This window comes from Plecotus auritus (genome assembly GCF_963455305.1).
Source record: "Plecotus auritus genome assembly, chromosome: X".
In the NCBI taxonomy this organism is placed as follows: Eukaryota; Metazoa; Chordata; class Mammalia; order Chiroptera; family Vespertilionidae; genus Plecotus; species Plecotus auritus.
The window spans coordinates 29,364,326-29,391,388 of NC_137784.1; the positions used below are offsets into that span (position 1 = coordinate 29,364,326).

At 39.1% G+C, this 27,063-nt stretch overlaps 1 protein-coding gene across 1 annotated transcript in view; it reads left to right on the plus strand.

Annotated features, from left to right (window-relative positions):
* The window catches only part of CFAP47 (cilia and flagella associated protein 47), a gene marked incomplete at both ends in the record, with an annotated part of 517,322 nt that overhangs the window by 415,563 nt on the left and 74,696 nt on the right, over window positions 1-27,063 (plus strand). Inside the window, 2 exons of the mRNA XM_080652339.1 lie at window positions 4,605-4,709; window positions 9,018-9,174. Coding sequence (XP_080508465.1) covers window positions 4,605-4,709; window positions 9,018-9,174 — 262 coding nt within the window. The remainder of the gene's footprint in view (window positions 1-4,604; window positions 4,710-9,017; window positions 9,175-27,063) is intronic.

The following is a 27,063-nucleotide window of genomic DNA, read 5'->3' on the forward strand; positions in this document are numbered from 1 at the left end:
TTTATATAAAGGATTTTACTATTTGCCTTTTAATGATTGTTTAAAAATCTCTAATGTGATTTTTTAATCTATATCATAATACGTACCTATCTCTCATCAATCACTGGTTGCCAACTAACAATATCATGATGTGAAATTAGTAATTAACTGTCATAATGTGTCAAATTAGATATCACTATTATTTTGCTAAATTATATATATATATATATACTGTAATCTTTAAAAAGTTATGTTAAAATATACACATACTTATATTACTTAATACTGTATTTTCCATAAATTAAAATGGAATGGAATGTTCAGGGTATAATTGAAAAATAAGGAAATTTCTTATTAGAAAGTGCTTTTTGTTGTTGTTTATTGTTTTATTTTTTTAATCCTCACCCGAGGATATGTTTATTGATTTTAGAGAGAGTGTAAGTGGAAGACAGAGAGTGGGGGAGGAGGGGTATTGATGTGAAAGAGAAACATTGATTAGTTGCCTTCAGTATGCGGCAATCTAATCCACAACCTAGGTATATGCCCTGATCAGAAACCAGCCTGGCAACCTTTTGGTGTATGGGACAATGGTACAACCAACTGAGCCAGGGCGAAAGTGGTGTTTTTATATCCTTTATATCACTACTTTTACAGAAGAATGTAAACTGTGGTCCAAGGGAAAGCAAATACAATATATTGCAGATGCCAACTTTATTACATAACTAGAAACCCGGTGCACAAAATGCATGCACTGGGGGGTGTCCCTCAGCCCAGCCTGCACCCTCTCCATTCTGGGACCCCTTGGGGGATGTCTGACTGCCAGTTTAGGCCCAATCCCACAGGACCTAAACCGGCAGTCGGACATCCCTCTCACAATCTGGGACCGCTGGCTCTCAACCACTCGCCTGCCTGCCTGCCTGATTGCCTCTAACCCTTCTGCCTGCCAGCCTGATCACCCCCTAACCACTCGCCTGCCAGACTGATTGATGCCTAACTGCTCCCCTGGCGGCCCAGTTGCCCCCAACTGCCCTCCCCTTCAGGCCTGGTCCCCCCCAACTGCCCTCCACTGTAGGCCCGGTCGCCCCCAACTGCCCTCCCCTGCCAGCCATCTTGTGGTAGCCATATTGTGACCACATGGGGATGGCAAACTTGTGACCACATAGGGCAGCCATCTTGTGACCACATGGGGGTGGCCATTTTGTACAAGGGTGTGATGGGCAATTTGCATATTACCTCTTTATTATATAGGATGCAGAATATGGACTCTGCTTTAATATTTCCAACTGTGTCTTTATAGTCCATTAATTTTGATACATTTATCAAATATTAAGTATTAAAAAATCAACTAATTTCAATATAATGAAATGACCCAAAAATATACTTATAATAAATTTACTAAAAATAATATTATATATTGTAGAACAAATTAGGAGAACACATGAATGTTAATGGTAGTAAATGGAAAGAATGTATGTACATATAACTTCACTTATGGTTTTGTTGCATAGTACTCATGTTTACACAAGTAGGGATTTTAAAATATTGATTATAGCCCATTAATGCTTCAATAAATAAGCATAGGTTGATTACCAAGGCAAATAATGATATAAAAAACTTGCTTTCCTCCAATGATATATTATGATTTTTTTTTTAAAGATACAGAAGTTGAAAGAATAATACAATGCACAAACTTATACCTTCTACTTTGGTTCTTATATTAATGGTTTGCCATATTTCTCTCTTCTTTCTCTTATATTTCTTTTTTTTTCTTTTACTCTTATTTAAATGGGACATTTTCCATTTTATTTTATTTTTTTAATTATATTTTACTTTCAATATTATTTTGTATTGGTTTCAGGTGTACAGCATAGTGGTTAGATGATCCTATACTTTACAAAGTGTTCCTCCCAATATTTCAAGTACCCAACTGGCACCATACATAGTTATTGCAATATTATTGATTATATTCCCTATGCTGTACTTTACATCTTTTGGGGGGGTTAGCTACCAATTTATACTTCTTAATCCCTTCACTATTTAATTTGAAGGTAAGTTGTACTATGCTATTTCAATACTAAATACTTCAGATTATAGTTCTTAAATGTATATTAATCTCCAACATCATATAGTATCCTGTTCAAATTTCAGTTTATTGACCTGCCACAAGACTCTTCCTCTTGAGCTAGGATCCAGTGTAATAAGCTCACACATTGTAATTCGATGTCATCATGACACTTGCTTACAATGAAATGTTTTTAAGTTTTTCAGATATTCTATATTTACACACCATATACAGTATACACACCAATAAGTTTACTGTAATTTACTGCAGTTAAATTCCAACCAATGGTGTTTATCTTTCTTTCCTTGAGAACATTGGAAATTCATTTTTCAGCTAATTTTAGGTAAAAATAAAGGAATTTTATTGAATTACTGCTTGGTTGTATAAACTACCTCAACCTTCACCATATATATTTATAGAAGGGGAATTTGAAGACAGAAAGACTAAAATACTTAAGCCATGTAGTTAGTACTAGAGTTAAAATCAAATTTAATGAAGTATTATAAATTTTTCCAATGAAATAGATTATTTATGTCATATATATATATACATATCCTATCTAATAAAAGAGTAATATGCAAATTAACCATCACTCTGCTACACCCACCAGCCATGCCCACCAGCCAATCAGGAGCAAGTATGCAAATTAACCCAACCAAGATGGCTGTGGCCAAGGAGTGAACAGGAGGCTTGGGTTGCCCCTGGTGATGGGGCACACCCTGGCTGGCCAAGGCCCGTCCACTCAAGGCTACAAAGTTTCAATTATAGAAGATAAATAAATCCCAGATACCAGGGCCTCCCTTTGGGTCACTGGGGGGCTTGGCTGGCCTGCAAACCACCACAGACCCCTCACCCAGGCTTCCCCATGCCCCAAGGGAACCCCCACCCTGATCCGGGACACCCTTCAGGGCAAACCAGCTGGCCCCTAAATGTGCACCAGGCCTCTATCCTATCTAATAAAAGAGTAATATGCAAATTGACCATCACTCCAACACACAAGATGGCTGCCCCCATGTGTTCAAAGATCCTGCCCTCATGTGGACACAAGATGGCCACCACAAGATGGCCAGCAGGGGAGGGCAGTTGGGAGTGACCAGGCCTGCAAAGGAGGGCAGTTGGGGGTGATCAAGCCTGCAGGGGAGGGCAGTTAGGGGTGACCAGACCAGCAGACGAGGGAAGTTGGGGGCGACCGGGCCTGCAGGGAAGGGCAGTTGGGGGGGACCAGGCCTGCAGGGGAGGGCAGTTAGGGGCAAACATGCTGGCAGGGGAGCAGTTAGGCATCAATCAGGCTGGCAGGGGAGTGGTTAGGGGGTGATCAGTCTGGCAGGCAGAAGCGGTTAAGGGCAATTAGGAAGGTAGGCAGGCGAGCAGTTGGGAGCCAGCAGTCCTGGGTTGTGCCTAAATGGGCAGTTGGACAGCCCTCGAGGGGTCCCAGATTGGAGAGGGTCTGGGCTGAGGAACACACACCCCCGTGAAAAATTTCATGCACCGGGCCTCTAGTATATATATATTTCCTGTATGTATAGAGAAACTTTTTCATATTTGCTAAATTTAATGAATATATAAAATGCAAATTTTTTTGCTATGGTAGATCCTAAAATTAATTTACACTCCTTAAATGTTCATTAACTAATAACCTCCAAATATTTGAATTATCAGAATACCAGTCTGAGATAAAAATATTTGCTGTAGATAAGCCACCCTTATACATCATAAGGATATAATGCTGTTCTAAATATAAAGTTAAACCTGTATATGGATTCCATTGTCATCAGTTTGTTGAGAACCAAGTGCTATATTTAACAAGGATTGAATGACACTGCTAAATTTCAATTTTACTTTTTCAAAAATTATCTGGCAAAATAAATTAGTGGAAAAATAATTGATTTATTTTTCAGATTTGTGCCACTCTTTCTATTATTCTATGTGTTGATATTAAATACCATATTATTCATAGTGTAGCATTTTGTTTACATGAGATACTCAGTTCCTCACTATGTTGTGATGAAGTAGCTCACTAACAATCTCTAAAGAAGTAATAAACTAATACTGTTCAGAATCAAGTTATTCCAGCAAGTCACACCTTGAGTGTGCATGTGATAGAACAAAGTAGAATACTTCATGGTACATTAAAGAAGTTTGACTTACATCCATGCTTATAATCAGTTCATTTCTTTTGACATCACCAAGGCTACAAGTTAGGTGCCCAGTGTTTGCCTTGTATTTTAGAATGGACAATAAACTATGGGTCTTAAATGAATATTTCTATTACGTGAGGCACTAACTCAGATTAAAAATTAATTTAGATTTCCTTACATAGAGTGACTAACTCTGTGTGATCATTGTCTGGGGAAAGGCCATGGTACAAGCACTATTAAACAGTGTTTACTAGCAGATGTTTTACCAATATTTGTCAAACAGACATACTGAGATTGGATAGTGTACAAGGCAATATATTGATCACACAAATATCAACCCAGAATATACCTAGTGCACAAAGATGCTGATTCAAAAAAGTATTAATTGCTTTGTTTCTCTTTTTATTCTTTCTAAATTTACACAGCTGACCATACCTCCTCGCTCCAAGGAAAGGATACGTGTTCGCTTTTTTCCTTCTGCTCTTGGAAGAGCTGGTCAGCAAACTACTCTTACCTTCTACTGTGCTCAGGTATGATAGAGTATTCTTAGTCCAAGTCAAGTTAATTAAATTTTAAAGTCAACAAATAAGTAAATCTTATTCATCCAGTTGACATCTTTTGCAAGCAGTATAAGTTTATTATAAACTATTAATTAAATGAACTTTTGGAAATATACATCATGCATGTGCAAGCATTTAAAAGGCATTATTTATGTCCTTAGATTGCTTGAGTGAAGGAGAATATACACCCAGATTTTAAAATATATGTATTTTTATGTAAATACCAAATTGCTCTCATTTATGTTAATTTTCTATCTTGGGTTTCATTACCCAAATTTTCATGAACTTAAATATACACTGTAGAAAATGTGATCTTGCAATTATCATGTTATTTTTTCACTTTATTTCAACTGTACAGAATTCTTGCATAATAATAATTTTTCTGAATAATAATAATTTTTAAAAACAAAAATTGTTAATCATTTTTTAAGCATCTCTAAGTTTGCTGTATGCCATGCTTAGTTATCTCAGTTCATTCTCATCACAGTCCTAAGGTGAAATTAACCCCATTTTACAGATCAGGAAACTGAGACATAGAAATAAAGATCAGGTAGCTTGTAAGAGGTTGAACACAAACCTCAACCCAGGATGTCTGGCTTCAACCCATTTTCATGACTATTTTTACAACTACCTACAATTGCCAATTGATTAAAACTCCCTTACTGCCAATGAAAACTTTACATAACATTTTACATTTATTATTATCTTGTACTTCTTCAAGTGTTGATGGGGAGGAAAGTAAATGGATATCGGAACTTTAAATTTAAGGGGCACCATGGAACCTGCCATCTGAGAGGCAGTGGAATCCCATATAATACTTGGGTCCCAATGTCAGTGCAATACTTGTGTGTGACTGAATTATCCTCTTTTCTAAAACAATGTGTAACTCATCTTGAAAAAAAAAATTGAGGCTATTAAATTTCCTACATGATTAGTGACTTATACATGATCTGAAGCAGTACTATGGAAGTATGTGTGCCTCAGAAATATTAAAGAAAACAAATAGTAATCCTTTTCCTACAGAAGAGAAAGTATAGTGGAGATTATATTAATTTACAAAAATAATTTTAAGGAGGCACACCTTTAAATAATTGTGTCATAGCAGGTTTAGCCCCTTCATCTTAATTATTGGAGACAATTTAGTAGCTTGTATTTCTGATGGAAATTATATCTGCTCAAGGATAATCAGGCACATTAGCAGGGCAATTACCAGTTCTCCATCTTAATAGCTTTAGAAATTCCTAGCCTAGACATTGAATGTGAAATTCTTAATTAAACACAAAGAACTCAGACAAGTAATGAACTCAAGCCTTTCATAAATCAATTTTGCATTGGTGCTTGATTTCAGTTGCTCCCAGCATCTCCAAGTTGTAGCAAATCTCCAAGAATATACCTGTGGTTAGACTTCCGCCCATCATTCATTCATCCTTTCAGCTACAGGGGCCAGACCCAGATCCCTTCAACCTTTTAAACGTATTACTCTAACCTTTCTGATTGGTTTGCCTTTTTTTTTTTTTCTTTTTTTATCCCTTTTTTTCCTATCTCTGAATCATTCGAGTCTTCCTCTTATATTTAATTTATCCAGTCATCCTAAAGTATTAATTGAATGAACTTTGGAAAATACAATATATATTATGTATGTGTAGGCATCTGAGGAAGATAGTTTTTTAAATAAAGTTTTAGGGTTTTCTCTTCTAAGTCTAAGAATTTGCAATTACTTTAACTTTTAAGGAAAAAATCATGTAGATTTCTGTCCCTCTCTTGATTTCACTGATAAATACACTTGAATTGACATATACAACTGAGTAGCTGATTAATAGAAAATCTAGTAATGGCAATTCTTTTAGGATAAGTTTTAAGTCTTTCTAATTGTTACTCTTTGCTGAATTTAAGGAAATGGCTATAGATTTTTATTTACTTCATGGATTTCTGATTTGAATCTATATACAGAGCTCTACATTGTCAAAATCCAATTTTAGGCTAAAGTTGATTGTCAAGATTTTGAATCCTAAGATTAATTTGGTTAGGATATCACAACTACATATATCATGAACTCATATTATGCTGCCAGATTCTGTAAATGAGATTGTGTTCCTGCCTATCAGAATAATAGGAATAGTAGTGTTATGCCCAGATTTCGTGGTCCCCAAAGACCACCAGGGAGCCGAGTCCGATGCAAAAGCAAAGAGCCTTTAATCGAGCTAGCTCGAGCTCAGTCCCACACGCACACAGCGGCACAGCAGCGAGGTGGAGAGAGAGAGAGCCCCAGGCCCCAAACGCACTGATTTATAGGGGGCCTGGGAGAGGTAGGAGGGGTGAGGTAGTGTGGCCTCCACTGATTGGTCGGGGTCAGGTTGCACATGGGGGCAGAGCGCGGCTTACTTTCCTCTTGCATTTCTATTGGCTAATTCAAAAGTGTGGGTTGGCCTATTGGAGAGGTTCTAGGGTGGGAACCTGACTCCACGAGGTGGAGGACATGGAACAAAGGGAACATGGAGTCGGTCTCTCCCCGCCCTTTCAGTAGTAAGCAGTAAATGTGGTAATGGGGCCTTCTAATATATTTTTGTTGGTTTTCAGTTGTTTCATTTTTATTTTCAAATAGTTGCCAGTATTTGTTTCACTTGTATTTCACTGTGTGACTCACTGCATCTAAAGGTCAGACTAGCAAAAATGAAAGAAAGAAGACAAAGTCAGAGTGGTTTTATTACCCAGCCTGTCTATGATCCTGCAACCTGTCTATGGAAAACTTTGTTGCTTCTTAGCCAGCTCTAATGCCCTTGAGCTATACTCAGTGTGCAAGCCAGTTTTACTATCTTTTACCTCTACATTTTTTTTTCTCTCAGAAACATTGGTATTGGATCTTTAAAGGTTGTTTTTACTGTGTCTCCTTTCAAAGAAGTTTGAGATAAAGATGGGATAAGAAATGTTACTTATTCTTTAATGCACATTTTTGTCGGGATACTTTTTAATTTTCCTCTCTGAACCCAAGAGAATAATTTAAGCAATGCTGGGGCAAGTGTTGTATACTAGTGTTCCATCATGGTGGGATGTAGGAGGTTTAATTTAGAAGCTCTAATACTTCAGGGCCCAGTGGTCGGCAAACTCATTAGTCAACAGAGCCAAATATCAACAGTACAACGATTGAAATTTCTTTTGAGAGCCAAATTTTTTAAACTTAAACTTCTTCTAATGCCACTTCTTCAAAATAGACTCGCCCAGGCCATGGTATTTTGTGGAAGAGCCACACTCAAGGGGCCAAAGAGCCGCATGTGGCTTACAAGCCACAGTTTGCCGACCATGGCTCCAGGCCATTTGGCAAAGACATGAAAGCATGACCTTCTTGTTTTTGTACTTTGGCTCATTCCCAATGGCTCAAAGTAACCTCATTTCTGTCATACAGGATTTATTTAAGTAGCCAAAAATAAGTAATTTACATAAACAGTTCATAATTTAATTTAACCCAGCCAGCCAATTACATGTAATCAAATTAGGACATAAGTGAAAATCTAGTGAACTTACATTTTGCAAGTAGAATCTCTAAGTAAAAGTAACACAGTCATTTGAAGATAATATGCAGACAAAACTTGCCTTTATTCATCCCTACTCAGAGACAGCTTTGTATCATTTCCTGTCCCACTTTGAAACAATCTTAAAGTAAGTTTCTCTCTTCTTACTGGAATTTAGGCTTGGAAACATCTATGTAGTTAGAAAGATTATAAACTAGGCCGTTGCATTTGTTGGATTTTATTTAATGACCTTTTCATTCCTTTACAACATTAGTAAAGTATTCAGTGTCGAACTGAATCACAGTCTGTTGTCATACTGTTGTACACACTGCCTTTTAATGGGACATCGATCTATGCCTCACCTTCTTTGCCTTCATGTGATCATGATAACTATGTGAGTTCCACTTGACATTCACCCTAGCATTTTGGAAACTTTGTACAATTTTTAGTACCTCATTTGTTAGACAAGTTGACTTAAAAAAACAACAACCTTGAGCAGAAACACAAGGTTTTTATTAAGATATCTTCTTAATGCTGCTATAAATAACCTTGTACTCTCCTTTTTATCAGTGTAAAAACACATTGATTGATTTTTCAGTAAAATCAAAAGGAATTTTAAAAAGGAGGAAAAGATAAAAAAAGGGCATGTTAAATATTAACAAGCAAAGTTTTTTATCTGCCAAAAATTTTACATGTATTAAATTTATTAAGTGTTGTGAATAAAATGTATGCAATTATGACATATATGTTATGAATGTTTATCTTTAAACAGTTTGAAGAATGGCAATTTCTCCTTTCTGGAATAGGACTATTTCCCCAGCCTCTAGAAATAGAAAGAATCACCACCTACCTTCAGCAGCTAGCATTTCTGGCTATAACTTTCAAAAATCCCACAAATGAACATGTTTTAATCGATGTCATACTAACAAGTAAGTTGTTTTTCTTATATTTTACCTATATTATTTTGTAGTTATTAATCAAATGTATTTGATCATAGAATCAATATATTATAGAGATAGTGAACATGGTAGAGATATACTAAGAAAAATCATAAGGTATGAAAGATGAGGTATCTTGAAATCATAGGATGTAAATGGTGGAACCAGAATCAAAAATTAAAAATCTGTGTAACAAGTCAAATTCTTCTCATTTGACTTGTAAAGCCAAAAATGCAAATTAGTAGATTAGTAAGATTCTTATGATTATTATTCAAATATGGATAATGTTTAGTCCTTAAAAGTTTATAGAACTTCAAGTGTTCTGATATTGTTTCCTTTCCCCATTTTCTTTATAAATAGCATATTTGCATTAAATTTTGGTTATAATCAAGCTTGCTCTCTTTTTCCTGTCAGATTGAAGATGCATGTTTTTAAATTAGATTGTTTGGAGCAATCTAATTTTATCACTTTTTATTAAATGATCAAATAATGTGGGTCTGAAGTAAAAATCAACTCATTCGTTTTCCCAAACACATTTTAAATCTACTATTGTATATTACTAATTTTATCTTTCCAACTATTATTATTACTTCTACTAAAACTGTTACTGTTGTGATCCATTTTATATAGTTCAAATGTTGAGCTAAAAGGAATACATATGTTAAGGTCTTTGATATAAATAAGCAAATTACTTTCCAGAGTAATTATATTATTGCAATTCACGCTACCATCAGGAGTATATTACAGACACTATTTTCCTGAGCCTTATAAGCCCTGACTAGTATCATTCTCCTTAATCTCCATCAATCTGATTGGAGAAAAATAGTATTTTATCATCATTGCAAATTAGTTATTTTTTGTTTAATACTGAAACTGAACTCTCATTTACCTATTAGAGTTTTCATCTTTCCTCGTCATCTCTTTATGCTCTTGGTATAAAATAATTTAAAAAATTAAGTACATAATGTCATCTGATGTAAAATTCCCTTACGAATACTTTGGCTGTGGTAAGGAGAGACATGCTAATGTTTACTAGCAGTTGATTGCTGGCCCAGGGAAGTCAGCATTTTAGTATGGAAGAGACTTGAGCATGTATATCAGCAGAACAAAGAAGCCAGGACTGAGCAGGAATGAAAGCTGTAAAGGAGGTAAGGTTTAACTGATGAGTAGATAGATATTTTTCCAAGAATGCAACATTTTTAGAGTTGCAAACTGATCTCCCACAGGGCTGAGATCAGAGTTGAGGTAGAAAAAAGAGCCATGAACCAGAGGGGCAAGATAAAACAAATGTGAATATAGACAAATTGATTGGTAGTAGAAGGGCTTGGCAATTAAGAGCAGTTTTGTGTAGATTTTCATCTCCTGAGAAAAGGAGATGTAACAGGAGATTTGAAGAATGTCACAGTGGTTTGAAATAACTGCTAGAGGGAAAGAAAGATGCAGATAACAAAATTCAAATATAACTGTATTGCATTTGGCTGGGATTGCAAACCACACATTTAGATAGCCCCCCCCCCCCCCCCGCCCCAAATATGTGTTTGTGGAGTTTCCACCAGTTATAGGACTCAGAATTACTGGTGTGAAAGCACACCAGGGTAACAGATGCATCAAACCAGGAAATGAAATGTTCAGGGTAGGCGCAGCCAAGTCATAACTATGAGAGCATTAATAAAACATATTGGATCAAGATTTTTAACATTAAAAATAAATGGTGAAATAATTTGTGGCTTCTTAATTTTCTTTAGTTGCTCCAAATTTTTTTTCTGCTATTAACAGGAAAAACAGTAAGCTTGACAATTAAGATGTATTTTTATTTTGCAGTTTAAAAGTTTCTTTTATGTAAACTCACTCTCTTGGGTAAATGCTCAGGCTTTCAGATTCTTCCTCTTCTTCCTTCAACCTGAGGAGACCAGGCACAAAGAAAGACACTGATGTACTCTTTCTTTCTTCCACTTTCTCTCTTTCCTTTATGAAAAGCTTTATCCTTTCCTTTTCTTGGTGATGCAGTCTCTCTCTGTGTCATAACCTTCTCCTTTTTACTTTTGTGGACTTTTTTTTTTTTTTTTTTTTTTAGCTACCATGTACATGTCTTCCTGTACTCATATTCCTTGGCAACTAGGCCTCATAATTTGGCCTGAATTGTTGAAGGGCCACAGGGAAACATGATAATATTTAACATATAGGCCAAATATACTCATTAAAAAGTTACTAAATTAATACCTTCTCATTTAAATATTTGTAAATGTCTTAAAATGTTTCAAAAGATGTGAATGTCCCTGCAGATGCTACAGAATTCACAGAATCCCCTTAGGAAAGTTAATAGTAAGACTCATAATATAGTACCAAGAGGGTGCAAGAGATCTCACAGTATTTTAGGTCCTGCTTTACTCATTTCTCTTTAGATAGATAGATGATAGATAGATAGATATTTTTCCAAGAATGCAACATTTTTAGAGTTGCAAACTTATGATCAAACTTTCATATTGCCCTATTCTCTAACATCTTTTCTTCTGCTGATATTTTGGCTATTTCCATTTTAATCACTTCTCTAAGAAGTATTGCTTTGGTTTTCAAAGAATCTTCTAATTCTATTTCATTAAACTCTATTCAGTTCTTTAATTCTATTGTGTGTTGTCTTTGCATAAAGTTCATTCACGTGAATAGTATGCAAAGCAAGGTGTTGAAAACATTATATTTCAGGGGTCTATTCATATCTTAATCCAGGCCAACTTGCAAAGGTGAATGAGATAGGGTGGCTAGAGAGGAGATGGGCTGACACTTGGAGAATAACAGTGATGTCCCAGCACAAAGCATTAATGAGTCCTAAGAAAAGTCAATTGCTGCAGAAAAGCTCTCAAATTGCCTAGGAAACTAGGATTTGTTTTGTACCCGACATGCACCACACTTGAGCTCTGTAAACATGACTGTCCCCAATCTTTTAAAAAAATCTTGGAGTATTTCCAGATGTGGTACCTGAAGCTTAGAAATTTCCCAAAGCCATACAAGGTGGGGCAGAAGTAGGTTTACAGTTGTGAGTATATAAAACAGTTTATTCTTATATTACTATTTATTCATTACTGTATTATTTTCTATACAAACAACTGTAAACCTACTTTTTGTTCTACCCTATAAGTGAAGGAACAGGGTCTTGAACTCATCATGTCGAGCTGTCTTCTCCAGGACCATCTAACTGTCATTCTAAATTGTCTGCCTGATCCATATATACTTAGATTTCCCTTCTTGGCCTCCTTGTTCAGCCTGGACATGCACCCTTGCTCACTGACTGGTATCCTTGAACTCATTTTCACAATCCTCTCTCATCAGTAATTATGCCCTGCACCCCAGCCCTCTGCTCTGAAGTTTTCACCCTTCTTAATAAAGGTGGAAAAGGGGAAGATAGTTATGAATGAGAAGCAAAGATCTGAGTTAAAACATTGGAAATTAGGGCCTGGTGTATGCATTAAGAATTTAAGACACATCTCCATTATATGTATGTGTGTGCTCTTGCTTGTATAACAATATTCCAAACCTGCTAAATTGTGTGCATGTCAATGGCAGGGGTTATATTAACTAACTAGAGGCCCGGTGCATGAAATTCATGCAGTCGGGGGGGGGGTCCCCTCAGCCCAGATTGTGAGAGTGGGCAGGCCAGACTTAGGGACCCCACTGGTGTATGATTAGGGCTGGGGAAGGACATGGGAAGTTGGCCAGACGGGGAGGGACTACGGGAGGGCTCTAGGGCATGTCTGGCCCATCTCGCTCAGTCCCGATCAGCTGGATCCCAGCAGCAACCTAACCTACCAGTTAGAGCATCTGCCCCCTGGTGGTCAGTGCATGTCATAGCAGCTGGTCAACTGGTCAAGTGTCTGCCCCCTGGTGGTAAGTCATAGCTAGCGGTTGAGCGGCCTTAGCATATCATTAGCATATTATGCTTTGATTGGTTGAACGGACGACCGGACACTTAGCATATTAGGCTTTTATTATATAGGATAGCTTTATTCTTACCTAAATGAGTAGTTCAATGTTAGAATATATGTTGATAAAGCAGGAGTTGAATATTTAGTCACTGACTATTTAATGAGCATCTATTTTGTGCTGAAAACTCTCACATGCACATTTCAAAACTACCTGTATTTGTAATATACGTACATATATGCATTGTATTTTGATTTTTGTGTGGTATTCTACATGTGAAATACCACTATGGATTATATACCTAAAAGTTGCATATATTAGTTGGTACATGCAAAGTTTTGATTACTTTTCTACTAAAATATCTGTAGTATTGAGATTATTCAATCTTTTTATTTAATCCAAACTTAAATATGTTATTAGTGATTTTATTTAAATGTTTAAATATAAGTGGGTTCTTTTCCAGACATCAGTAGTTGTTTAATTAAAGTTATTGGGGTGATATTGGTTAATAAGCTTCTATAGGTTTCAAATGTATAATTCTATGGTACATGAACTTTACATTGCATTGGGTAGTTTTATTGAAGAGCAAAATAAAATAAAAGTAAGGATAAAGGTGTTTATGCCAATCAACACAATATATTAGTTTTATAAACATCAACTTTCATTTTGTGGGTTGACAAATGTAAACATAGTACTATATTAAGCTGTTGTTTATTCAGTTAATTATAACCTTGGTTTTCACTAGCAGTAAAATAATAAAGCATACACTATATAGCATAGTTATAAGTTAATCATACCTGCAGGACATAGAGAGGCACTACTTAGTGTATTTGATTTTACATGTTAGAATTAGTTTATGAAAATCTTGTTCCTGGAGGCCCTCTGAATCTTAACTAAAGTATCTCCAGAGCTGAATAAATATTGATGTTAAATATGTAGTGATCATTGTAAACTGCCAGTCAAGGTGTGCATAACTTTATACATAAGAAGAGAGATAAATAGGTGTAAGAAGAAGTCCCACACTCTCAAAATCTCTCCCAAATTCATACAATCAGCTATTTCAATATTTGAATGAATAAGTAAGCAGCATTGGGAGATTGGAGATTAGTAGGTAGGGAATTTGAAGTATCAAATATATAACAGTCTCTTTATATCTTAGTTTCTCTTTTTTCCAACCCAGGATCCAATCAAGGATTATGCACTGCATTTGGTTATCAGATCTCTTAAGTCTCATTTAATCTAAAGGTCCCCTCCTACCTTTTTCTGTCTTTTATGATATTGGCATTTTGAAGAGTCCAGGCCAGTTGTCTTATAGAATACTAGATGCCCGGTGCACGAAATTCGTGCACAGGAGTGGGGGGAGTGTCCCTCAACCCAGCCTGCATCATCTCCAATCTGGGACCCCTCAAGGGATGTCTGACTGCCCATTTAGGCCCGATCCCGATAGGACTGCTGGCTCCCAACTGCTTGCCTGCCTGCCTTCCTGATTGCCCCTAACCGCTTCTGCCTGCCAGCCTGATCCCCCCTAACCACTCCCCTGCCAGCCTGATTGATGCCTAACTGCTCCCCTGCCAGCATGTTTGCCCCTAACTGCCCTCCCCTGCTGGCCTGGTCACCCCCAACTGCGCTCCCCTACAGGCCTGATCCCCCCCAAACTCCCTCCCTTGCAGGCCTGGGTCCCCCCCAACTATCCTTCCCTGCAGGCCTGGTCGCCCCCAACTTCCCTCCTCTGATGGCCTGGTCATCCCTAACTTCCCTCCCCTGCAGGCTTGATTGCCCCCAACTGCCCTCCCTTGCAGGCCTGGTCCCCCCAAACTGCTCTCCCCTCCTGGCATGATCACCCACAACTGCCCTCCCTTGCAGGCCTGGTCCCTCCCAACTGCCCTCCCCTGCTGGCCATCTTCTGGTGACCATCTTGTGTCCACATGGGGGCAGCCATCTTTGACCACATGGGGGTAGCCATCTTGTGCGTTGGAGTGATGGTCAATTTGCATATTACACTTTTATTAGATAGGATTGCACATTGTAGATTTCCTTGTTGTTTCTTTATTATTTCAAGTTCAAACTAAGCATTTTGGTAAGAATACCATATAGGAGATGTGTATTTCTCATTATAACACATCAGGAGGCACCAAATGTCAGTCCCATTATGGGGAAGCTAAGTTTAATCACTTGGTTAAGGTCATGTCTTCCAGACTGTTTGGTATAGTGTAAAGGTCATCTTTTTTCCTTATAACTAATAATAATTTGGGGGGTGATAAATTAAGACAATATGAATACCCTCCTGCCTTATAACCTTTCCTAGATGGTTTTAGTATCTGTTGTTTCCCTACCAATATTAATTATAATGTCTATTATCCTTGATGATTTTATTAGCTTGGATATATATATATATATATATATATATATATATATATCCATATAGAGAGAAAGAAAGACATTTTTCCTCCCCTTCCCCCATGAGTACAGACTCATGGATCATTTTTTTTTTTTTATCTTTTACATCTCAGCTTTTCTTATTTTCAAATATTCATCACACTATCACATTTGACTATAGAGTATTCAATGTATAAAATATTTGGCTATCTAAATTCAGAAGACACAAACTTTGTGACCTTGGTCAAAGAATTTCTATTTGGGGGCCTTCTGTATTTCCTAACACAATGGGAGGTCTCTAAGGTTGCTTCCAGCCAATGATTCTAGATTCTTTGATCACTGAATGAGCATTGTCTGATGGCCCACTCTATTCAGGGTAGGCTACTTGATCCCTTTGTATAAAAGTGTCATTGTCACTATATTTTGGGGTAATGTTCCTGAGTTTGAGGAAACAAAACAAAACAAAAATGTTAACAGAAATTACTTTTACACCCATTTATTCCTTCTGTGGATTTCTCTGTTTCCAGAACTTATAGCTTTTTGAGCAATTTACTAGTAAAAGAACTAGAGCTAATATTTGTACAAACCCATAGCTTTTACATAAACAGAAAAGAATAATATCTCACTCTTTTCCCTTTTCCCTCTTGGATTTAGGATTATTGAATTTGCTGAGTTTTTGAATTATAGTCAATTTTCATTGGTTTTGAGAAGACATTTAAAGAGTGGTGCCAGAGCAGAGTGGGAAAAGACAGTTCAGGACTCCTTCCCCCTTTTCCCCTTTGTCTTTCTGTTATTGATCTCTTCTGGTCAATGAAACACAATCTGTAGGACTTAGATTACTTTAAATTTGTTAAGGTTTGTCTTATGACCCAGAATATGGTCTATCTTACTGAATGTCCCATAGTAGCTTGAAACAGATATTCCTCTGCTGTTTTGTGGAGTATTCTACTAAATATGTTATTTAAATTCTGTCACTTAATTTTAGGTCTTCTATATCCTTGCAGATTTTCTGACTAATAGGTCTCTCAGCTGCTAAGAGGGTGATGTTAAAGCACACAACTTCAATGGTATATTTGTTTATTTCTTCTTTCAGCCCTCTTTTATTTTTCTCATTTCTAAGTCTTCGGGGTTTTTAAAAAATCTTTATTGTTGAGAGTATTACAGATGTCCTTTTATTCCCCCCCCCCCACAACGTGTACCCCTTCCACCCAGTTCCAGCCCTGCCCCAGGCTTTTACCACCCTATTGTCTGTGTTCATAGGTAATGCATATCCTATCTAATAAATGAGTAATATGCAAATTGACCATCACTCCAACACACAAGATGGCCACCCCCATGTGGTCAAAGATGGATGCCCCCACGTGGACACAAGATGGCCGCCACAAGATGGCCAGCAGGGGAGGGCAGTTGGGAGGGACCAGGCCTGCAAGGGAGGGCAGTTGGGGGAGATCAGGCCTGCAGGGGAGGGAAGTTAGGGATGACTGGGCCAGCAGAGGTGGGCAGTTGAGGGAGATCAGGCCTGCAGGGGAGGGCAGTTGGGGGGGGGGACCAGGCCTGTAGGGATGGCAGTTAGGGAGGACCCAGGCCTGCAGGGGAGGGCCATTGGGGGTGACCAGGCCTGCAAGGGAGGGCAGTTGGAGGGGACCAGGCCTGCAGGGGAGGGAAGTTAGGGGGAACCAGGCCAGAAGGGGAGAGCAGTTAGGGGCAACCAGGCCAGCAGGGGAGGGCAGTTGGGGGGGGGGCAGGCCTGCAAGGGAGGACAGTTGGGGGGGACCAGACCTGCAGGAGAGGGCAGTTGGGAGGGGAGGAACCAGGCCTGCAGGCAAGGGCAGTGGGGGAAACCAGGCCTGCAGGGAAAGACAGTTGGGGTGGACCCAGCTTGCAGGGGAGGACAGTTGGAGGCAACCAGGCCTGCAGGGGAGGGCAGTTTGGGGGAACAGACCTGCAGGGGAGGGCAGTTGGCAGGAACCAGGTCAGCAGGGAAGAGCAGTTAAGGGCGACCAGGCCAGCAGGGGAGGGCAGTTGGGGGGGACCAGGCCTGCAGGGGAGGGTAGTTAGGGGTGACCGAGCCAGCAGGGGAGGCCAGTTGGGGTGACCAGGCCTGCAGGACAAGACAGTTAGAGGCGACCAGGCTGGCAGGGGAGGGCAGTTAGGGGCAATCAGGATGGCAGGACAGCAGTTAGGAGTTGATCAGGCTGGCAGGGAGTGGTTAGGGCAGTGGTTCTCAACCTTTCTAATGCTGCAACCCTTTAGTACAGTTCCTCATGTTGTAGTGACCCCAACCATAAAATTATTTTCGTTGCTACTTCATAACTGTAATTTTGCTACTGTTATGACTCATAATGTAAATATCTGTGTTTTCTTATGTTCCAATGATCTTAGGCGACCCTGCTAGCAGTTCTCAACCTGTGGGTTGCGATATTTACATCACTATTCATTAACAGTAGCAAAATTACTGTTATGAAGTAGCAACGAAAATAATTTTATGGTTGGGGGTCACCACAACATGAGGAACTGTATTAAGGGGTCGCGGTATTAGAAAGGTTGAGAACCACTGGGTTAGGGGGTGATCAGGCTGGCAGGCAGAAGCGGTTAGGGGCAATCAGGTAGGCAGGCAGGCGAGTGGTTGGGAGCCAGCAGTCCTGGATTGGGCCTAAATGGGCAGTCAGACATCCCTTGTGGGGTCCCAGACTGGAGAAGGTGCAGGCAGGGCTGAAGGACGCACACACACACACACACACAACCTGTGCATGAACTTAGTGCACTGGGCCTCTAGTCTATATATATATATATAAAAGGCCAATATGCAAATTGTCCCCTCGGGAGTTTGAGTGAGAGACGGGGAGTTTGATTGCTCGCTATGACATTCGCTGACCACCAGGGGGTGGTGTAGAATGAAGGAAGGCCCTGGCTGGAAGCCGGAAGGCCTGGATCAGCCCTGATTGCCAGCCAGGCCTAGGGACTTTATCTGTGCATGAATTTCATTCACCAGACCTCTAGTATTCATATAAGATCTTTGGTTAATTTCTCCCTGCTCCCCTCCCTCATTCCATCTGATATTCCTCAGTCTATTCCATGTTTCCATGCCTCTTGTTCTACTTTATTCATCAGTTCATTTTGTTCATTAGATTCCTCATTCATTTATTTTGATTTGTAGATTCAATTATTTATAGATATGTATTTATTGCCATTTTATTGTTCATATTTTTATCTATTACTTCGTCTCTTCCTCCTTCTTCTTTTCCTCCTCCTTCTTCTTCCTGTTCTTAAAAAATACCCTTCAACATTTCATGCAATACTGATTTGGTGGTGTCTAACTACTTTAGCTTTTTTTTTTTTGTCTGTGAAGCTCTTTATCTAACCTTCAATTCTAAATGATAGCTTTGTTGGGCAGTTTATGGGTCCTTTCTATTCATCACTTTGAATATTTCTTGCCACTCCCTTCTTTCCTGCAAAGTTTCTGTTGAGAAGTCAGCTGACAGTCTTCTGGGTGCTCCCTTGTAGTTAACTGTTTACTCTTGCTGCTTTTAAGATTTTCTCTTTGTCTTTAACCCTTGGTATTTTAATTAGGATGTGTTTTGGTGTGGGCCTCTTTGGGTTCCTCTTGTTTGAGACTCTCTGCACTTCCTGGACTTGTAAGTCTGTTTCTTTCATCAGGTAGGGGAAGTTTTCTGACATTATTTCTTCAGATAGCTTTTCAATATCTTGCTTTCCCTCTTCTCCTTCTGGCACCCTCAGAATGTGAATATTGGTACTTTTGAAGTTGTCCCAGAGGCTCCTTACACTATCTTCATATGTTTGGAATCTTTTTTATTTTTCTCTTCAGATTAGATGGTTTTTGCTTCCTCATATTCCAAATCATTGATTTCATTATCGAAATCCTCTACTGTTGAACCCCTATAAATTCTTCTTCATTTCAGTTAATATATGCTTAATCTCTGACTGGTCTTTTTTTATATATGAAATTCTCACTAAGATTCTTGAAAATCTCACTAGGTCCCTTGAAGCTCTCATTAAGTTTCTTGACGCTCTCATAAGATCCTTGAGCAATCATATAAGCACTGTTTTGAACTCTGTATCCAGAAGTTTGCTTCCTTCCATTTCATTTATTTTCTGGGGATTTCTTCTGTTTTTTCATTTGTGACATGTTTCTTTGTCTCCCCATTTTTGTTGTTTCCCTGTATTTGTTTCTACCTATTAGGTAGAGCTGCTAAGTCTCCTTGAGTTGATAGAGTGTTCTTGTGTAGTAGGTGTCCTGAAAAGACCATTGGCTTAGCCTCCTCAGTCACCTAATTTGGGGACTCTAAGTGCACCCCTGTGTGGGCTGTGTGCACAGACTTGTAGTTGAGCCTTGATTGCTGTTGGTGTCACTGGGAGGAATTGACCTCCAGGCCATTTGGCTGTGAGGACCAGCTGTGGTTACTGTAGAAAAGCTGCAGTGTAGGAGACACCCTTATGGAGCAGGATTTGCTTTTGTGCTCACTGAGTCTGCCCCTGGAGTGTGTCGCTCATGGATGTGTAAAGTTGTAATCTGTTATGTTCTAGCTCTGGAGCCTCCAAGTAGTTGCAAATTCAGCCAGTGCCTGGGACCACCAGCAGGAGCTACGGAGCAATTTGCAGATGGCTTCTTCTTATTTTGGGCTTGGAAGTGCCCAGGCGAGGCCCAACTTGGAAGCAAGGCAGGCTGGTGCTAGTGCTGGGACTTGGGACTCTTATTTATAGGTATGAACCATGCTGATACCAGCTACTGCTTGAGTGAGAAACTTTAGGGAAGTCTGAAGCCTGAGCCAGGACAGACCGTTCAAATGGTAAAGCTGCTGCCAACAACTTGGGTGGGGCTGCAAATTGGATTGGGAAGCATCTCAGGGAATCACCAGGGCTGAGTGAATAGAATTGGCCAAGTCCAAGTTTGTATACCTGCCATTTAAGAGGAAATGCCTGGTTCTCCAGCAGTCTCTGTGTTACTCAGCCTCAACCCCCAGTGTTTTTATAGCCTGAAGTTACAGGGACTTCTCTTCCCAGCTCTGGAACTTTGGGCTTGGGGTCTTGGTGGGGCTTGGATCCCTTGCTTCTCATGGGAGGCCTCCACTGCCAAGATATCCCTCCTGGTTTAAAAAAATGCCACATGTGAGAGAAACCAAGATGGCGGCATAGGTAAGCACCTGAACTTTCTGCCTCACACAACCACTTCAAAACTACAACTAAAAGACAAAATGGGTATCATCCAAAAAAACGGGAAGGCTGGCTGAGTGGAAATTCTACAACTAGAAGGAAAGAGAAAATCACACTAAGACTCCGAGGAGGAGCGGAGGTGCATAAGTGAAGTGCAGACATATAGAGGCACGCGTGCAGAAAGGGCTGGCAACTAAATACGCTGTAGTCTTTTTCAGTCGGGAGGGAGACACACACTCCCAACTGCTCTAAACTCCAGTTCCAGGTGGGACTCTGGGGACCCAGACTCATATGGGGAGAAACTGGACTGTCTAGCATCAGGCGAGACTCAAGGGTGGCTTTCTCTCAGAGGTGCTTGCAGCGATCATTGTTCCTGCATGGTGCCACGGGACACAGAGACACAGGACCTCTTCCAGGCAGGGCTGACGGTCAGCCATTGCTGTTTGCTCCACCCTGGTGATTTCCTGAGACCCCGCCCCACCCAATTTGTGTGCAGAGGCTTTTGCATATGAATGACTTGGCTCTTTGCAATCTGAAACCTAACGTACTGCAGCTGGGTCAAAGAGCCCCAGAGCCTCCAAAAGAAGACCCAAGGCTCGACAGCAGCTTCCATTGCTTCAGAGCTGGGCCTCATCTGAGTACCTCCAAACCCCAAACAAAGAGAAGGAATCTGCAGATCTCTCTGTAGCTCCTGCTGGTTGGCCTCTCTCCTTGGAGATCCAAGAGCCAATGTACCAGTGGTCAGAGAGAGACCATCCAGACTACAACTCTTCAGATCCATAAGAGACACACTCAGGGGGCAGACTCAGTGAGCACCAAAGCCCCACTGAAGCAAGTCTTCTCCCATAAGGGTATCTCCAGCACAGAAGTTCTCCCATCATAGACACAACTGATCCTCACAACCAATTGGCCTGGAGATCAATTCCTCCCAGTGATACCAACAACAATCAAGGCTTAACTACAACAAGACTGTGCACACAGCCCACAAAGGGGTGCACCAAGAGTGTCCACCTCAGGTAATTAGGGAGGCTGAACTACTGGATATAGAGTTCAAAACCATGGTTATAAGGTTACTCAAGAATCTTCTAGAAATCACTGATAAATTTAGTGAGACCCTCAAGGATATGAAAAAGGACCCACTAGAAATTTAGCATACACTGACAGAAATAAAGAATAATATACAGAGATCCAACAGGAGATTAGAGGATCCCAATAATCAAATCAAAGATTTGAAATACGAAGAAACAAAAACACCCAACCGGAAAAGCAAAAAGCAAAAAGAATCCAAAAATATGAAGATAGTGTAAGGAGCCTCTGGGACAACTTCAAGTGTACCAACATCCAAATTATGGGGGTGCCAGAAGAAGAAAGAGAGAAAGATATTAAAAACCTATTTGAAGAAACAATGACAGAAAGCTTCCTCTACCTGGTGAAAGAAATAGACTTATAAGTCCAGGAAGCGTAGAGAACCCCAAACAAAAGGAATCCTAAGGGGACCACACCAAGACACATCATAATTAAAATGCCAAGGGCAAAAGACAAAGAGAGAACCTTAAAAGCAGCAAGAGAAAAACAGTTACCTACAAGGGAGTACCCATACAATTGTCAGCTGATTTCTCAACAGAAACTATGCAGGCCAGACAGGAGTGGCAAGAAATATTCAAAGTGATGAGTAGCAAGAACCTACAACCAAATTACTCTACCCAGAAAAGCTATCATTTAGAATTGAAGGTCAGATAAAGAGCTTCATAGATAAGTAAAAGCTAAAGGAATTCATCACTGCCAAACCAGTATTATATGAAATGTTAAAGGGTATTCTTTAAGAAGAGGAAGAAGAAGAAAAGGTAAAGACAAAAACTATGAACAACAAAGTGACAACAAATACATATCTATCAACAAGTGAATCTAAAAATCAAGTGAATGAAAAGTCTGATGAACAGAATAAACTGGTGAATATAATAGGATCAGGGGCATAGGAAGGGAGTGGACTGACAATTCTTGGGGGAAAAGGGTGTGGGAAGAGATGGGACAAAAATCGTACACCTATGGATGAGGACAGTGGAGTGGGGGTAAGGGCAGAGGGTGGGGTGGGAACTGAGTGGAGGGGAGCTATGGGGGGAAAAAAGAGAAACAACTGTAATAAGCTGAACAATAAAGATTTATTACTCTTCCCCCCTCCTACCCGTCTCAGTGTGCTTTATTCTATACTTCTCTCGTTGTAAGACTTCCATTCAACAAGATTTCAGGTGGTTCTAAATGATGATTATTCTTTATTTTAGTTGTAATTTTGATGTGTTGTGAGAGGCTGTGAGTACTGGCATTTACCTATGACACCATCTTGGTTTTCAGCCCTATTGATTTTTGCTTCATGTTAGTGGAGGTTCTGTTGTCTGTCATAGACACATTAGGATTGTTTCCCATTAGTTTTAGAACATTTCATTATTTTGAGACACAATAAGATATTCCAGGTAACTTGTCTTTACCTTTCTGTAAAGCTCAAATTATACATTTTTCCAAGGCTCACTTGATAGAAACAAGGTATTTAGAATCCATGATATGGGCACTAAATGTGCTCATTGTTCCTGAGATATCCCTTGCAGTGGACTGAGCAAATAAATATAATTATTATACATTACTAGAGGCCCAGCACATGAATCTGTACACCAGTGGGGTCCCTCGGCCTGGCCTGTGGGATTGGGCCGAAACTGGCTCTCCAACATCTCCTGATGGGTCCCAGATTGTGAGAGGGCACAGGCCAGGCCAAGGGACCCCACCGGTGCATGATTGGGGCCAGGGAGGGACCGTGGGAGGGCTCTAGGGTATGTCTGGCCTGTCTCACTCAGTTCTGATCAACCGAACCTTAGCAGCAAGCTAACCTACTGGTCGGAGCATCTGCCCCCTGGTGGTCAGTGCACATCATAGCGAGTGGTTGAGTGGCCTTAGCATATCATTATCACATTATGCTTTGATTGGTTGAACAGACGACAGGACACTTAGAATATTAGGCTTTTATTATATGGGACTATTTCATACTAGTGCTTCCCCTTCATATCCTACATTTTTCCTCAACTTACTTTACTTTCCCTATTCCCACATGAAAACCTGGTTCTCCAAACATCAATTCATTACTCATTTGCTCTATCATAGCCATACACCCCTAATATTTTCAAAATTACTATACTCTTACAATTACTAAAAAGAAAAACTAACTGAAAACTACTAAAAAAATTAAAGCTCTTTTTGCAATTACGTTTTCCTTCTAGAATATATTACACTACATAGAACAGTTAAGAAACTATGGCCAAAATACCAGATGTACCAGTTAATAATTCAGATTTTGTTCAATAGATGGAGTTGCACATATGTTGATATATATGAAATTTGATACACATGCTATTTTGTTGTATTGACAGCAAGCTTCAAAACTTCATATGTCAAATTTGCTGAAGGTGTTAACATCATAGATATTTTTACACTTAAAAATGTCGAATTTTGTGCCAAAAAAGAGCATTTGCGGGAAGTTTTAATTCATTACTTTATTTTGAAGAAAAGCGCTGCTCAAAGTTATTGTATACTTCGGGAAGTTTATGGTGGACATGCTCCATCTCAAGATACTTGTGAACGCTTGTTTAAATGATTTAAAAGTGAAGATTTCAATGTGAAAAACAAAGAATGTCCAGGTCAACCGAAAAAGTTTGAAGACCAACAATTACAAGCATTATTGGTTGAAGATGTGTTAAACTAAAAAATAACTTGCAGAAAGATTAAATGTTGCTCAGTAAACAATTTCCGATCATTTACAAGCAATGGGAAAGATTTTAAAGGTAGGAAAATGGGTGCCACATCAACTGAACAAAAGACAAATGGAAAACCAAAGGCATGAAAGAAAGTCTTTTTTGCATCAAATTGTGACTGGCAATGAAAAGTGGATTTATTTTGAGAATCCCAAATGCACAAAATCATGGGTTGATCCAGGTCAACCATCAACATCGACTACAAGGCCAAATCGCTTTGGAAAGAAGACAATGCTCTGTGTTTGGTGGGATCAGGAAGGTGTGGTGTATTATGAGCTTCTAAAACCAGATGAAACCATTAATACTGATTGCTACCGACAACAAATAATCAATTTGAACCACGCTTTGATCATAAAACAACCAGAATGGGCCAGAAGATACAGCAAAGTAATTTTGCTTCATGATAACGCACCATCACACACTTCAAAACCAGTTGAAGACGCATTAAAAGATCTTGCCTGGGAAGTATTAACCTACCCCCTGTATTCACCAGACCTTGCTCCTTCAGATTACCACTTGTTCGGATCGATGGCACACGCACTTTCTGAGCAGCACTTCAAAATGTACAAAGAAGTGGAAAATTGGGTCTCTGAATGGTTTGCCTCAAAACAAGAAAAGTTCTATTGGGACAGTATCCACAAATTACCTGAAAGATGGGGGAAATGTGTAACTAGTGATGAACATTACTTTAAATAAAGCACTTTTGATGTTTCTCTTGAAATTATCATGTTTTCTTTGATTACAAAATCCACATTATTAACCAGTACATCTGGTATTCTTTAATTAGTTCTTTATTCTATATAGTTGAGTTGTCAATTTATATAAAGATGGATTCCTTATATTTTAATTTTAATTCAATTTTAAGGTTTGCTTTTTGAAACTTTTAAATTTTAATTTAATTTTTTAATTTGTGAATATGCATTGTTCAAAACTCAAAGCTATATAAAAAGTTCTATTTTAAACAAATCCCATTACCATTCCTATACCAGTCAACACATTCTCAACGAGCTCTTGAATGACCATGTTCATTTGATCCTGATTAATCCATAGTGTTTGCATGTGAATAAATGCATATGCACACACATTTCTGTTTCATCCTCTATCTCATGCAAAGATAGAATACTACATAATATTTTTCACACCTTGCTAATGTCACCCAGCAATATGTTTGGAATCCCAGTGAAATAGTTAATGGACACCTTTGTCATTGATTTTAATGATTTTTTATTATCTCAATTTTTTGCTGAACTATTGCTTATCTACAACTAATCTCTAGTACATGGACCTTTTCATTATGTATATATATAAAAACCTAAGTGACTATGTGACCAATAGCTATGATGTGTACTGACCACCAGGGGGTAGATGCTCAACACAGGAGCTGCCGAGCTGCAGTGACTTGGCAGCTGCAGTTCTTAAGTGATGCACCCAGAAACAGAGAGGAGGGAGCCTGATTACAGGGTGTGTCACCTGAGAACCACCTTCTTGTAACCCAGGACTACTTGGGGGATGTCGGAGAGCAGGTTTCAGCCAGATCCCTGCAGGCCAGGCCAAGGGACTCCACCAATGCATGTATTTGTACACCGAGCCTCTAGTTTCCAATAACATGCTATATAAATAATGTCCCAATGCATACTGTTTTATATTTGAGCTATATATGTAAGGTTTATTTCCACAAGTAGTATTGATAGGCAATACATACCGTGTTTCCCCTAAAATAAGACAGTGCCTTATGTTAATTTTTGCCCCCAAAGAAACCCTAGGTCTTATTTTCAGGGGATGTCTTATTTTTCCATGAAGAAGAATACGGTACACATTTATTGTTAAATGAAAATAAAGGAAATTTATTACCTGTATACGGTACGGTAGTACGGTAGTGGTCAACACAAACCAGACAAACTGTGAATCCTACAGTATCAAGAATTTAATCATTTATTTAATGACAATCATGTCATCATCTTCTGGAACATCATCATAACAATCCAATTCCTGAATTTCCTGGTGAATTTCTTGTGACTCCATTTCTTTCAAAATTAGTGGACCAAATCTCTCATGTTTAGCAATAGCAGTGTCTTTAAATGAGTACTTCTTGTCAAGGTAGCCTGCTCACAGTGCATTTGCAATGCAACTGTCAGTGATTTTCTCCCATGAATTCTTCACCCAAGTCACAACTTCTTGCAGTTTAGGTTTCACAAAGTTTCCATGCTGATTTCTCTCCATTCTATTTTCAATGTAGTCATTAATTTCCATGCGCAAATTGTCTTTGAATGGCTTGTTTATTGCAATATCAAGAGTCTGAAGATAGGCCGTCGTTCCTGCGGGAATCATTATCTGATCTATTTTTCTTTCTTGAAGAAATGTCTTCATGTCTTTAGCGTGGTGAGTGCTGGCTGCATCCCAGACTAGCAGACCTCTTTGGCTCCCTCGCATAACAAGCGGCAGCATTAAATTGACCCACTTCCTTATAACTGCTTGTGTGGCCCAGGCTTTTTCAGTTTCAAGAATAAAAATGCCCAAAACACATTCAATCTTTTCCTTCTTGCCCTTAGAAATGATTAAAGGTGGGATTTTAGTGCCACCCAGACGAATTGCCAAAATACAGGAAACATGTGCACTTTCGTTA